The sequence below is a fragment of the Pezoporus occidentalis genome, unplaced genomic scaffold (assembly GCF_034315485.1).
Source record: "Pezoporus occidentalis ecotype Australia unplaced genomic scaffold, CSIRO_AGI_Poc_V1 ctg19, whole genome shotgun sequence".
Taxonomy (NCBI): domain Eukaryota; kingdom Metazoa; phylum Chordata; class Aves; order Psittaciformes; family Psittacidae; genus Pezoporus; species Pezoporus occidentalis.
This window is the reverse complement of record NW_026913748.1, coordinates 3,550,479-3,566,418: the sequence shown is the minus strand read 5'-3', so window position 1 is coordinate 3,566,418 and position 15,940 is coordinate 3,550,479. Positions and strand designations below refer to the sequence as shown.

Sequence of the window (15,940 nt, the reverse complement as noted above, 5' to 3'; positions counted from 1 at the left end):
GTTCATAGCCCACATATAAGGGTACCCCAGTCAGCACTTACCCCACCCCAGTTGAGAGTGCGGGCAAGGTCATTCCCAGTGCCAAGTGGAAGGACAGCCACAGGAGGAGGGGGGCTGAGTTGCAGCTCATCGAGGATGGAGAGGATCCAGCCTACCTATAAAATGGGAAATGCAGAGAGCCATTAGTCAGGAAGATTAAAAGGGATGGAAGCGAGGGGGGGTTGAAAAAGGAAAAAAGGAAAAAAAAAAAGAGAGACATAATCTGACGGCACCTCCTTTACAAAGATGATCAATTAAAATGAAAGGGAAAGGGGAAAATTACAATATCTGAAATTTAACTCCACAACTGCCCCATCCGAGGTTTCACTTTTTGGACAAAGGCACAGCAGTTTTCATGAAGCTCCTGTGCAAGCAGAAGCAATGGGATGTAGCCATCTTTAACAGCACACAGAGATACTGAGGAAAGGGAGCACATAAGTTGCTTTTCTTAAGCAGGAAATGAAAACACACAGAATTACACCTAGTATCATAAGGCTGCCTAAATACTGCTCTGAAAAATTCTGTATGTAAAAATGAGTGAAAGATAATATGGAGAACTCAATATAATTTTTTAAATTGCCATTCTGCCGAGGAAAACTAAACCTTTGACAATTGTTAAGAAAGAAAATGCGAGGCACACTTAAAATGGCATGACATCAGAGAACGTGTCCTGGAATAGAGGGTCCAAACGAAGTCAAGCACGGACCTGCCCACAGGTGTCCCATTCCCCAGACAATAGACCTTAATGATGAATTATATGACTCAGTGCAAAGTATTTTTTATATATATATATTCTTGCCATATGTATGTACCCCTATATATAAAATAAAAGACTAAAAAGCTGGAATAATAGAGAAAAATCTAATCCTCAAGGTTGATGGCTTTGGGTTGGAATAATGAATCCGGCCCTTTTGTATCACAAGCTATTAGTTATTTTAGAGAGCTGTTTCTCTCTCCTGACCCTTTTCTGGACTACACAAAATTTTCAAATAGAAATCTAGCCAGAAGGAACAAATTACTGTAAAATATTTCGGTTTCATTAAATTCCAAGAGGGGAAAGAATTGTTGCTGAAGATGTTATCAAACCTTTTATGACTAAAATTCTTGCTACAAGAAAATAAGACTATTTCATAAACTATTTCTCACCTTTAAAAGTCAATTACAAACTGTGAAAGAACCTGTGCTGCAATTTTAAATGAAGAATTAAGAAAAAAATAAACATAAAATGATAAAATCTATTCTTTTTCCTGATGCCAGTGTTCAAAGGTGCAGTCCCTACTACAAAAGGGACAATACAATTTCAAACAGATCCTTAACCCAAACTGGAATGGCCTTCACAAAAGGCATCCAGCCTAACACGGACATCGGGAATAACAGCTCAAATTTGAACTACATCAGATGGGGTAGCCTGTTGGGTGTAGCAACCACCACAGTACCCAGTATTTTAGGATTTATCTTTCTACAAGTCTCTTGATGGAAAAATTTAATGTTGTATAAATAGCATTTATGAGACAGATATTTAATTATACTTATTGTCTAATTATTAAAACATTCATCTGAAATGTGATCTCATATTAGAGCTCATTGTCTGATAATAGTCATCTGAATTACAACTCATGAACTTGGATATTACCAAAAGGTACTTAAGCCTATCACAGGCCTCATAGTAGGACTAAGTCCTTAAGGGATTTTCAGAAGTAAGTAATCCTCTACCTTTCAAAATAATCTATCCTTCAGTATTAATAATGGGAGACAGAATAGAGTCTCAGCAGCTTCACCAGGGCCAGGACTTCCTGAAGAGTCCTTTGTCATTAGCTCTTTGTCATTGCCACTGACTTAATCCATACATCTGTGTGTGCCTCAGCCTCCCACTGGTACAGGTATCATTATAATACCTACAATTTCTGTAAATGCTCTTAACTGATAAGCAGAAAATTCAGATTACTAATTTATAAGTACAACATTGCTATTTTACATGAGGTCATTTCTAAACCTTTCACATTGGTTTTCAATCACAGATGACATATAGACTATCATTTGCCTGTAAACAGAAAGTTCCTGACTGATGTGAAAGCAAAGCTTTTCACTTATGCTGTCGAAAGGAACACCAAGCAGCTAATATGGAAAATATATGATAAGTTCTGGTTCACCTTAATATTGCAAGGTAACATCTGGTCTCATTGAATATTCGTTAAGTCTATCTGAGCCAGATTTTTCGTTTCTAGATGTAATGTCTTTGGGAATAACTAGATATTAATTTGCTTCAAACTGAGCGGCGGCAGAGGTAATGGTTGAGTGCTGCTTATACTACTGAGAAGGTGCTGCCACCTGTCGCTCATTCTGCTGAAAGGGAAAACAGGATGGTCAGATTCAGCGTAGCTGCATTAATTCCTATTTTATTTTTTTCATTTTCAAAATACATTTATATATTTTCATTATTTTTCCTATTAAAATATTGGCTTTATCAGATGGAAGAAAAAGACTTTCAGAAACAGATTGAAACACTTACTTGCTCTTATGTCTCCTGCTAAAGCAATGCTTTGCACGTTTCTCAAGGAAAGGTCACAATTCAGTAACATCTTATTTTCCCCGGTACCAGCAAGACAGTAATGTAATCATGGGGGTCTTTATTCACTCTTGCAGGGGAAACAGTGGTATGAATAACTCCTACAGCTGGGGGTTTAAAAGAAGCTAAGCAGAAACTATCCCCAGGAATTCAAGCAGAGATGGGCCAATGTTAGCTGTTCAGCTCTCTACAAACAACAGTTAAAAAATCCTCCCGGTGCTGTAAACATCTACCTATTGCCATCCTGGCCAGTCATTGCACCCTGCAAGCAGCAATGCATTTTCCTTACCATACTTACCATTATAGCTGTCATCTAACACATGTTTGAGAAAATGAGCTTCACAGAGATTAAAGGACAGTTTTCATATGCATTTAAGTACTCAGTGGCACAGACAGATTTACAAAGAGTAATGCAGTTATAATACCTCCATTACCACTCATGGCCTCCAGACCCTGTCTGCAACTGAAGGGGACTAAATCCTTTAAAGTTCTGACCCTATTTGCTTATCCAAGAACACGCAGGAATTCAGTAACAAATTAAAATACTGAATCTGGATCTTCCGGATCCCAGTCTAGTAGCATGACCAACATAATATTCATCCTCACAGACGCATTGTAAAGAGAGTGGAAAACTCACTCTCTTTAGGTACAGAGAATTATTTGACTGTACTAGTGCATCATGGAGACTGTAATAGGAAGGAGCAGAAATTAAGATTCAATGCTTCCAAAAACTGACTTTACCTGCTAGCCCTCAGATCTTGTAAATAGTGAGAGGAAGCCAGCAAAGTTAGCCCTTATTTTCTTAAGCTGAACAGAATCTTCGTGCATAAAACAGGACTTCGAACATTAGGATCTGTCCCCTTCACTACACAGGTCAGGCCACACAGCAAATTTAAAAAGAAAAAAGTAGATTTCACAAGCACATGTTCTCTGGCTCTGCAGGCACACGAGGTGGGAAACCCACAACTGCAAATGGCAAGTAATTTAATCACTTGGCTGATGACCACAGCGCTGCCAGGTGCTGGCCACCTACCGTCCCATCCCCACCGCAGGCCAGGATCCGCAGGTTTGGCACTTTTCTGTACAGCTCCAGCCTAGCCAGAGGAAGGAAGGCGGAAAAAGGGAAAAAAGTCAGAACCATGAGGCAGGCACTTTTTTATGCATTTTGTGGAGTGACAGTTTAACTCACGCTTAGTGCGTTTTCAAATATTCTTTGCTAAGGATATGTATGGAGGCAGAAAAGTAAAATAATTAATAATTTAAAAAAACAACAAACAAAACCAATCTCAGCATTACAAAAAAATCTTGGCAGTGAGGAGACATCAGCAGGCAGCATAAGCACCAACCCAGCCTGAGCCCTGTGACTCACTTCACATCTTTACACACCCACAAAACCACGAGGACATGAAACCATGAGGCGCCCTCCTCCATGGTTAGGCAGCACCTCCTGAGAAGTATTGGCTCAGTTTAGCATGTTCCCATGCTAAACCTGAAAGGCCACATTCTCATGTTCCCTCTGGAGATGACAAAATCTTTCATTTTTCTTATCCTAAAGCAAACAAATACAGACATTGAGGTTTTTAAACAAAATTTAGTGTTCCTTATCAGGATTTGCTCAGCCACCATTTCTGAAGCATGCAGAACACGGCAGCTTCTTCAATTAGTAGGGTTTTTTTGGGGGGTGTTTTTGTTTCTGTTTTTTAATATCAGAGAAGGCAAGTACATCTAACAGAGGTCTTTCTCTGGATAGTTGATCTAAGATACCAACAAGAGAGCCAAAACAGCACCCACGGAAGACATGTTCCTTCAGTTGCTTGAAAGAGAGGCTTAATGAAACATCTTCTACGGAGGTGGCCCATTCAAATGTAGAGAGATGAGTGACCAGATGACCTAATCCTCCTTTAATTCTATTATACAGCTCTGAAAACTCTATGTCTACCTTAAAACTTCTATACATCATGAGAGGAGCAGTAGTGGAGGTGTTTCTGCAGTAATAAAAAACTTGGGTGTCTTGAATAGCAAATACTTGGACATCTCGCATAAGCCACCACTGCAGCCCTCTTCCCCACTACCAAAACATGGATACACAAACCTCATACACAGTCTACTGGTCTACCTAAGCTAGACCTTTGCTCTTCTGATTAGAAAAGAATTATGGTCAGCAGCAGTGAAGGCTCAAGAACTTACGCATCTCTTGGCCCTTCCTGAGAGAGATCAAAGACCTGGCGTGGATTCAAATACCACATAAACATTTGGAGAACCTTTGTGCCCTGGGAAGAGAGAAAAATCAAAGGAAGGGAAATTGTGAATAGTTTCATGATTATTAGAAATAACAGTGTTCAGTATTCATTGTATTTGTATTGCTTTTCTTTTTTCAGCATTTTATAAAGCAACCATAGCCTAAAAAAAACCACCAAAGCTAGAAAGCAGCATAGCAGACAGCTGCTCTATAAAATAGCAGCCCACCAATCTGGGTAGGGTGCACATGCCTACATATCAACTAAATTTAACAACACATATCACTAATGGTTTATAAGAACAAGTATTTGGAGTCAGACCAAAGGTTCAGTTCTCACAGCAACCTTTTCTCCTGCCTCTCACCACCTGCAACAAGAAACCTTTGTTATCCCACACCACCTTTAGCCATCCATGACAGCAAGATGTTGAACAAGCTTGTGGGCAAAATCACCATCACATTGAACAGTGTCCTGCCCAGCATCCAAGCAATGAGACTGCTTTGACCTCCACCACCACTATGAACACTCATAACTGTAGCCCTTTACCATCTAATGAAGCAGGAGTCAAGTACTCTATGGGGCTACAGCTGCCCCAATGCTCCTCCACTCAGTGTAATGCGAAAAGCCTATCACCTAAAGATCTAATTTCTGCTTTCTCCAACTCTTGGGTTCATATTTCAGACACTCAATTTCTTTCCTTCATGTTCTGCCCAAAGTGGAAGGATTTCTCTCCAGCAGAAGAGGACCAAGAACTCTATGGGGGTTCAGACATGGCCTGGGGGTGCAAGTAAGGAATTGCTTGCCCTCCAGAAGAATGGTGCTTCTATCCAACACCTTCCCCTAAGTGGAGAATCAAGAATAGCAGTCAAAATGCCTAGGAAAATGTATAAGGACAGAGAAAATGAATGTGGTGTTTGCTGTAGGTATTTTCCCAACCTCAGATACTTACAGTCCAGGGCTTTAGGAACCTTCAGGGTTTTCTCTTTAGATAGACTGAAGGAGAGGTTTGGAACTTTTAGAACACCCTATTGCAAGGAGGTTTTGTAGATGAACTACACACTTTGAGAAGGACTAACTTGTTTCTTTGTTTTGAATCACAGTCTTCACACTTTCATTTGATATCCTCCCTAATTCTTCTAACAGAGGAGAAAATGAGCAGTGGCTATGCTAACTTACATGGTCTACAAGCCTTTATTATACCTCAATCTTTTCAACTAGGAGGCTCTGTTTATCAAAAAGTACTCAGATTATTCAAAATTCAAAACATGGCAGGGCTAAGCTTCAAAATAGTCACTTGGGTAAGGTTTAATTCCAAGAACCTTAAGAAAGAAATCTGCTGCATTTTAGTTACTGAAACTTGGTTCCCTATGTTACAAGAGCAGTAATGATTTTTTTTTTAAATGCTGTAAGAACATGGCATTTCACATTCATTAATTTCATAAGGCTTTCCTAGTAAAATTAAACCACTTTTTGGATAAAAGTCTAAGACTTTATTGGCAATGTAAATTTTCTGTAGAAAGATGAAGTCTTCTGAAAACCTCTGAACTACTAGTTTAGATTCCTTTCAACAATCTGAAGATAGGAACACATCTCCTCAAATACCCAAGCATCCATTCCATTTCCATGAAGCAGAAAGGGCATTAAACAAGGACCTCTTCTGGAGACTGCACAGTTTTTCCTACCTGACTGACCAGAAACTGGTCTTATTTACAATGAGTTGTTAAACAAAAACTTCGTGACCTGGATCCAGATGATGCTCTTACCTGATTCCCTCCACTTTTTGGATTGACAAAAACCAGCAGTGGCTTCATGAGCGGAGAGGAGATAGGCTTTATCACAAATGGCCGACCTTTGTTATCCTGAGAAACAGACACAAGCAACAGCTTTAGTACAAGCTATAAGTCTCCTTTAGCATAAGCTAAGTCTCCTGCACATAACATGTGCGGGAGACCTAACAGAGCTCTGACAAAGCTACCTCAGGTACTGGAAATAGTACAGTCATGTTAATGTGATGCACAGCTGGGACTAATTTATTTAGCTGGGACAACTGAGTAAGAACAGAAAAGGGGGAAAACATCCTTTCAGGCCAGCCCAAAACTATTTTAAGATTTACACAATGTTATTTCAAAAAAAAAAACAAAAAACAATAATTCACACAGCACTAATGTACAAGATAAAGCCCTATTTCTAATACAAAAAAAATTTCCAATGGGAAACAGAACAAGCTACTTATTTCATTAATTCCAAGTAACAGACAGGTTCTATCAGCATTTATCTGCAGATGATCTGCTCTTGAATTCTTGGCCTTGCTGCCCTCCCATCTTTGAATAAATGCCACATGAAATGAGAAAACTATTTGCCTCCATACACCTGCAGGACACAAGAGAGCCCTGTAGTGAGGGCTTTCTTGTGGGATGTGGCAGACACAGATTTAAGTTTCTGGTCTGCAGTTCTCCCATGATCCAAGTGAGAACCTTAACCAGAGAGCCCTCTCTATACAGAGGTGAGTCTCTCTCTACCTCTCCCATGCAGCTGTTCATCTATGTAACTAATCCACTAAGTAGTTTCTGGAAACAAAGTCTCCTATAGGCTATATGGTAAATCACACCATCATATTATTCATCTGTTTACTCCCTCTCTATAACCCAATGTCAATTTTCACACAAACAGAATATTTCCAATATGTGATCTCTTGAGGGAGACATCTTCAAACTGGACCAGACCCTTGCATCAGTGCACTCACCATGGATTTCATAATCCCAGTTTCACACCCCTGCTCTGCCTAGTGGAAGCCCAGGGTCTGAGCTGCGTCTCTTACATCCCAAGAGAATGCCATTTCATTACACTGCTGGTCCTTCTGGAGTCTGAGTTATTGTTTCTTGAAAATTCTAATACAAGTTTTATCAAGACTGATCTCTTCTCACAACTAATAAAATTGTGTAGATTTTTCCAGTGGAAAAAGACTATATCAAAAAAATAAACTTGAACATCTGCATTTTGGCACTTAAACAAAAGGAGCCTGATTTCCAAAGCACTTGAATACCTACTTCATTGCCTCTTTTGCTGGCTTTCCTTTTAAAGGATGTTCTCTTCTTTCGCCGTGTTGAAGTCTTTAATGAGTTCTACATCAAAAGAAAAAAGAATACATGAAAAGCAAAACAAAATTTAGAAGACAGGCCCAGACAGAGCCCCTTTACGAAGCTCTTCCATGCATGTCCACTTGGAGAATGATAAGAGTATCTGGCACATGCTCGAGATTTAAATTACATGCGCTGCATGCTTTACACTTCCACACCACCGTTTATGAAGAAAGCCACACACGGAGACCAGACTGGTGCTTTGGAACTGGAAACTTTCCCACGCTGTGAGGGGGGAAAAAGATCAGATGCTCCCATAGACTCACATAACACCACATGTTGTACCTGCCAACCCTCCCAATAGGGGTAGGAGACGCCCGTTTCCCCTTCGGGGCTCCAGTCTCCTGCCCAATCAGGCTCGTCTCCTGGTATGGAGACCACCTGCATAAAGATGTAATAAAAAACATGATAAATGAGATATTTTTCATGTTTTTTTCAGGAAAGAAAACAACAAGTTTTAGCTCTGGCAACCACTATGACTCAACATAACATAGGCCACCATGGCGTATGATGCTGGCACTGTGGACTCAGTTCCAGCCTATCAAGAAACTTGTGTAATCATCTGCTAAGGAACAAACTGAGTTGTTAACTTTAAAAGAGTTGGGTGAGGGAGGTGTTTGTGGGGGTTTTGTTTGTTTTGTTTTTAAATAACCATATCACTTAACTACACAGAGAGTGGAAGGTGGGGGGAGACACACAGACCATAACACTGCTTGTATTTTTGCAGAACCTATTAAAATAGAACTTGTATCAAAGCTATTCTCCAGGCTGGCAATAGCCTGCTCAATGATACTGAACCAGAAAGTGTTCTGGTGTGATAAAAACAGTCCAAAGAGGGTAATTTTATTCTTATTTTTTAAATCATTTTAATTCAGTAACTGAAGCCATACCTGCAGGAAATCTTAACCCTTTTCATATGATTGAAATTTTAATTATAGGAAATACTGTAAATATTTTCTCAGTATTTCAACGTCTAGTCTAGGCATCACCAGGAAATAAAGTAACACAAGGAGTGAGAAGAAAGTTTATTGATTTTTTTTTTTTTCTGGCTTCAAGAAGGGAAGCAAGATCCACCCAGCTCATCCAAAAGTTCATTTCTGTCCTGACCCTTTACAAAACTATACCATTAATGAAAAAGGTCAATGACCAGAGATGATCAAATCTGTAAGCAGTGACATCTGTTCTTAAGCCTGCTTCCTAACCAACATTAACAAGAATACCTTCTATATTCTACTTAATACGTAACAACCACTTTCAGAATTTCAAGACTTCAACACAATACACCAGATACAGAAGTTAATGTTTCCATATCTCTGAGAAGTTAAGAAAAAATAACAGCTATCTAACTTAGGCACTGTCCTTTTTCACATAGATCAAGAAAAGCCTGCTGTAGAGTGCAAGGTCCCATGCTTTTTATCACCTCTCAAAATTCTTTGTGGACCAGGGTATAGTCAGGCCTTGTTGCTTACTGAAACTACTGAAGACAAGATAGCTTGCAGAGCAATTACATGGCATTTGCTGTTTTAGATCATATTTTGAGAAAACACCTAAAGAAGTATCTGTACTCCACTCAAAGTGATCTTGAAAGGGTGATAAACCACAAAGACTGCACTGACTATGCAAGTGCATTGGCAATATCATCTGCATAATCTGCCATTGTCCTACCTCAGTAATCTAATCATTTGTAGACAAAAGTCTTTATGACAATAGAAACACTGGGACATTACACTCAAAGCTGCCTCCCTTGGGTGCAGTTCCTCAGGTGTTCTCTGGTGAAGGGGTCTCCCTGGAGTGGCGCAAAACGCATGACAAAGAGGTAGATCTAGTCTAACCACAGTCTTGCCAGCAGTCTGCTCAAAGGTCACAGGCATATGAAGCCTTTTCCCTATGCTCCAGTCCCTTCAGGTGTAAAATTCAAAATACTTATCCTGTTGGTAAAGTGCAGTGAATTTTGTTGGAAAATATTAATCTGTAGCTCCAGTTAGTATCATACTAAGCAAACACTTAACCCTGCCTCTGGACGGACTGTGTTTGTTATTCTATTTCCACAATGGATGCACCTAAGCCCAGTGAAGGTCTTCTGGAAAGGGCAAAGATAGTTTAGTAAAATCCTGACTAATTTTAAAGAATAGAGAATGTTTAAATGGAGTCTTCATTAAATCCCATTATAACATATCTTTTCTCTTGCCTATGGGTGCGGCAGGAAGAGGCATAAAGCTATATTAGTGAAACAGTTTTAGTCTAAGCTTTCATTCATCATTATCTCAATCTTCATTTCCGCACTCAAAATGGCACTAAAGTATGCTATGTCACAACTATGTTATTTCACTTCTTTAAAAAAAAAAAATCCAATTTTAATCTAGTGTTAAGAGAACCTAAAACTTTGCTACAGTGATTGCAACTGCATGTCCATAGCAGATGAAAGGTGAAAAAACTGATTAAAACATATGCAGGTCCTCTTGCAAACATGCAGAAGAATAACAGCCAAGAGTAATCATCAGCCTTTGCACACTGAAGAAATGAATGCATACTCCCTTGTCCCCATAACAAGGCGATGAGCATTTTGTGAATGTATAATGTTATTCAGCAAAGTACCCCATAGCAAAGCATACCTTTAAATGGGCACCATATGCAAATCCTAACTTGCCTCTAGAGAGGAAACCTCTCCTTTGTGGATGTCAGTTTGGCCATCTTCAAAAAGAGATTTTTGGTATTATTGAATGGTCAGTATAGGTCTCAGCAAGCTTAGCCAGATGAACAGAATTGAAGTCCTTGTACGGTGCTGGGTGGTGTGAGGGCCACAGACTACCTCAAGCAAATCCTATGGATCCTTTCAACCTTTTCATTTACAAAAATTCAGCCTTCATTTTCAAACACTTTTAGCATGCTGGGCTTCCCATGACTTCAAGCAAAGAACAGCCTCTGGGAAGGTAAATCTTGACAGTCTTCTGGTTGTTCACAAACCACCACAGGGCAAGGCAACTGCACTAATCAATTGATAAAATAAAGAAATAAACCTGGAAATATAAATATTTACTAGCACTTTTTCAAGGTCCTCAAAAAAGAAGAAAACACCATGCTTACCTTGAAGAGAAAAACTTTGAGTTTTACAGTTACTGCCTTTGCCTTCCCAAACAGAAGGCAGGCTGAATCAGTAAATACGTCAGCCAAATCCTCTATATTATTGTTTAATAATTACTTTTCTCCCACAGTGCAAGCATATAGCAAGTTCATTCCCAGACCTAAGACCACTGGGGCTACCAAACCTCGCCTTAAAAACAATACCACCAATCAACAGGGGTGACCTGCTTTCATGAACTACAAAATAGAATTGATTTGAACCCCAGGAAACCAGAACTGGTATCAAAGTGCTGCTAATGCAGTACAGAAACAGTGGAAATCAGTAAAGAAGTTACAGAAGTGGCTTACAATATGAATGACATGGCATTGGGAGTTTTCTATTCATGTACATGGCTCATTATACACAGGGCTACCACCGATTCCAAGGCTGTTTGAATCATTCTGAATATTTATCTTGCAATTAATTGCTTGCAAGAAGCAAAAGCTCCCCATTTAGAATATAGATTGTCAGTAGAGATTTGTCCTTAACCAATTACACCATGATGCTTCACTATCACAATGTTGCTGGTAATGAGAAGGGGAGTATGCTCTTCATTCAAGTCCAATATTTGAAAGGTAGTGAGCCACATTGTATAAAATAAGCATGGAAACCCATTTTTGTAGCAAGAAAAAGAAAAATTTAAATTAAAAGTCAGGCCAGGGTTTTGCTACAAAAAGCCATCTTATTTGCTTGAAAGAAACAACCAACACACAGGATGAAGGCATCACTAAAATCAATTTCATATGAGTAGGGAATTCAGTCCAGGAGTTGCCTGTGACCAATGTAAGTAGTTAATTAGAGCTGAGGAAATATTTTATAATGATATGCTTCTAGCCAAATTTATTCCAATTGTGGAACATATGAAAAACAGTTTGCTGCTTAAACATTTATTTACTAATTGAATTTACAAAAATTTGCGAATACTGTGTTTGTATTCTGTGAATTGAATGCAGTGAATATTTCATAGCGTCTAACAAATGTTCATACAGGGTGAAGAGGGTCATAATACACAGAAGGAGAGCTGGCCAGAAATAGCAGGAGAGGAGAAAATATTTCTTAAAAAATTAATAAATAAGTAAACAAGACTTCTGCCAAAAATCTGAAAACACGTTTGAAAGATGCATCAGTATTTTCGACAGCAATAAGAATGCATACACCAGAACTAATATTGCAATGGGTACTGTTAAGAAGTTTCATGGCAGTATGCCCATTGTCTGTGCTAAATACCATTTTGAACCATTTAATGTTTCAATTACTCAAGGTAAGATTTTTGCATGCTACTAACTGTGAATTTCTAGGACTTGAGATGTGATGAAGAGGGACTAAAGTACTTCCTTCTCTCCTTAGGACTCAGGCACACAATTCTAATAGATATATTATTTTAGTGTAACATTTTAAAACTTTATTTAAAAGCATTTTTCCCATGAATCATAACTAATTAGATCATATTTATTTTCTTATTTGAACTTCTGTGAAAAAAACAACGGACAAGAAAGAAAAGTCTCTGTAAATAGTATAAGGAAGATACCCTGCTTTGGCCAAATGCCAAATCAAAAGAAAATTACAAGTGTCAATTTTTTTTTTTTTGTTTTTTAATTTTTGATAAAAATTAAATAGAAGTAAAATTTAAAAGATCAAAGAAAGGCTACTATTAGTAAGGTCAGATATGGCTACAGCTACCAGATACCACACAGGTGCTGAAAATTAGCCAAGGAGATTAAGTCCCTGCCAAGAACTGGTACAGATTCTTCAACAACAGAGGAAAAAAGATGCCTCTGGAGGAGGCTGGAGTAAAACTAAGAAAGAAAGAAGAGCATGGGGAATAAATACAAGTGCTAAAGAAACCTTTTTTCTTGGCGTGGAGGTTTCTAGGAATCTTGCCTGCTCTCTCTGGCTCTAAAGAAGTAATAGTGGTCTACTTTTTGATTATACTGTATATATACTTCCACTTCCTTTCTCTTCTCCCCCCCTCATCTTTAATATCCAGCTTGTTAGAAATGCTACTCATGCACAAATCTGACAGCCATATCCCTAAACTGAAAATAAAAACTGAGCAGTGTCACAACTTAAGACCTTTTTCCAGTTTCATTGGATTAATTTTGTCATAATGCCTTGCCTACAGCCTGAACTTCTCAGCTTCTTGTTGACAAGCAGGACACACAGCCAGAAAGCCCTGGGTCATTTCCCAAGGATGGATGCACTGACATTAAGAACCCCACAACATTACTTTATAAAACCAACATTCCTGTCAATGGAGGAAAATTACAAGAAAGCATGGGTGGGAAACTTCAGTATCCCAGACACTTCATTTCAGAAATAAAAAAGCTTGTTTCAGTGCTTTTGAAATAAAACTTTTACCAGCATTTCTGACTCCCTGTTAAGTTCACTGTTTGTTTTTCAGTTGAGACTGTAGTGAAAACAGACTTTTAAACGGGGATTAAAAAAATAATACTTCTCACATGATGTGAATCCCCTTTTAATTTTTGGCCAGCTCTCTTTTGGATTCCTTTTTTCCCTATTGTGCTCACCACTGAATTATATTCTCAATTATATCCATTGCAAAAGCTTTGAAGTCTAATGTTCATTACCTGCAATTAAACGAGCACATGGGCTTACTGTTGACTTTCAGCAAGCACTGATGTAAATAAGAGATGATTGTTTAAATGTCCATTGATGGCAAATTCAGAGTGATGCGAGTTCAGCCACAGCCAATTCTTACTGCAGTTCAAGTCAATGTTTGTGAACAGTTTCTCCCTGTATTTGCTCAGCTCTATTTAATGAAACATGCTGGACTGCCTACAACACACAGGATTTTCTTGCAATATGCTCACTGAACTCAGTTACAGAAACAAATCTGAGCTGGATTTGCTCAGAACAAAAGTCATGTTTGTTGCTAATCATCCCAAACAGGGAAATCTACTGAAGGTCTGAATGGAGGGGCAGGAGGATAGAGGTTCATAATCACCATGGATGTATGCTGGGTTTCAGGGTTGAACAAGCATGCCTTAGTGAAGGAATACTGAGCAGCGAAGCCAGGTTGGCCCTGCACAGCCATACAGCTTCAGAAACAGACATCAGCATGCAGTTACCTGAGGTTTCTTCACCTTAATGATCCAGGTGGGAGGCACAATGACAGCAGCGTGAGCCCCCAGGGAACATGGCTCCTCAATGTGATGTAGCATGAAACAGGTGACTTTGTTATGAAACTGGAAGAGGAGAAAAGAGTAGAGTGGATAAGAAGGCCAGGAAAGACAAAGAGGAAAGAAGAGGGTGGTAGTACAAAAACTGGAGCAACATTCCCAATTCTACCACCTTCAAGCCCTTCACACCATGGAGCTTTAGGAACATATAATTAAAGATCATCTTCCTTAAAGGCATCTTCCCATACCTTCTTACAAAAAAATCACTCCTACTTAAACACAGATCAAAGATTGAAGATCACAAGCTAGTCTAATGCAGCTGCATGAGCTAACAGTGGCAGAGCACTGATGTGAGGTAACCAGCAACTATGTTGTGCAGAAAGACTCTTCTAGGGAACCTGTGTCAGCCAGGTGATGCTATGGTGTCTTCAAGGGAAAGAAACAGAAACAGCAAAACTGGGGGTGATACAGAGAGAGGGAACCCCAAGCCCCATGAAAACCAAAATTACTTGCAGTGTGGCTGCTCAGTGAAGCTGCTACCAGTCTCCCAGAGTACTGTTCACTTACCGCCAGCTTGCACCAGGAACAACTGATGGCCACAATCTCTTTACTATGGAAGGAGAATTTCTGCTGAAAGCCCTAGAATAAGCAGGAAAAAAAGGGATTAAATTCCTCCTGACTACAATAAAATTTACACCTTTAACCCTTGACAGGTGACTGTGCCAGGCTAAATCCATTCATCAGTCAGATATATTGGTTCATCCTTGAAGCTCTTAACCACCAAACAGATTTCTGGGGGATAAACAATGACAGGATTCATAGAGAAGGCTCTTCAACTGGTGCATTTTCACATACACTTTTAAAAACACTCCTCCAAAATTTCATGCTGCTTCTTAGATTTTGCAGTTAAAAACAATGGAAGAAATAGAGAAGGAATGCCCATTGTAATGGATTTATGCAGACCTGATAGATGCAGATTTTCTGTTGAACAAAACATTCTCTCACTGCAGACTTTGCTCTAAATATAAACAAGAATTTGGTTTTGTTGGTGGGTTTGGGGGTTTGATTTTTTTGGCTTTTTTTTAACTACAGGGTGGAATCAACTACAAAGTCTGTGTGGAAACATTCTGATTGGGAAATTAAATTTATTGTTTTCTTGAGCTGACTCAGACCAAAATCTTTTTAGTGAGTTCCAAAAAAACCAAGATGGTCCAATTCTGATCAAACAGATAAAATATTTCTTTATAGTTTTAAAAAGAAGAAAGTCCATCATTACCAGCAGATGTGAGATTTTATTCCCCTACAGAAGAGTTTCATTTTGTAGAATACAAATGCAATTTCAGCAGACATATCACTTTGCTCTAAATTCTAAAGCTGGAAAAGACCACTGGGTCATGAACACCCTTCTTGCATCCATCCCTGGCGGTGTTCAAGGCCAGGTTGGATGAAGCCTTGGGTGGCATGGTTTAGTGTGAGGTGTCCCTGCCCATGGCAAGGGGGTTGGAACTAGATGATCTTAAGGTCCTTTCCAACCCAAACTATTCTATGATTCTATGATATAACACAGACAAGAAATGGTAAGTTACAGCCTAAAAATTTGTGTTCAGTTAAAGCTTGTTTTAGCCAGAGAAAGAATTGAAAAGAAAATAATTTTAGCAAGAGGCAGAAAGTCCAGAGCTTCATGGAACATTTTGTCATAG

General features: G+C 39.0%; 1 protein-coding gene across 5 annotated transcripts in view; it reads right to left on the bottom strand.

The window, feature by feature from the left end:
- The window catches only part of DGKI (diacylglycerol kinase iota), a 206,078-nt gene that overhangs the window by 93,064 nt on the left and 97,074 nt on the right, over positions 1-15,940 (bottom strand). For 2 of the 5 annotated variants that reach the window (XM_062616484.1, XM_062616483.1), the window contains exons 7-14: positions 14,808-14,879; positions 14,190-14,306; positions 8,265-8,360; positions 7,890-7,964; positions 6,606-6,701; positions 4,793-4,875; positions 3,639-3,699; positions 42-155 (exon numbers count right to left, since the gene is read on the bottom strand). In XM_062616484.1, coding sequence (XP_062472468.1) covers positions 42-155; positions 3,639-3,699; positions 4,793-4,875; positions 6,606-6,701; positions 7,890-7,964; positions 8,265-8,360; positions 14,190-14,306; positions 14,808-14,879 — 714 coding nt within the window. The remainder of the gene's footprint in view (positions 1-41; positions 156-3,638; positions 3,700-4,792; positions 4,876-6,605; positions 6,702-7,889; positions 7,965-8,264; positions 8,361-14,189; positions 14,307-14,807; positions 14,880-15,940) is intronic. The other 3 variants (XM_062616478.1, XM_062616481.1, XM_062616482.1) reach the window with 3 other exon arrangements.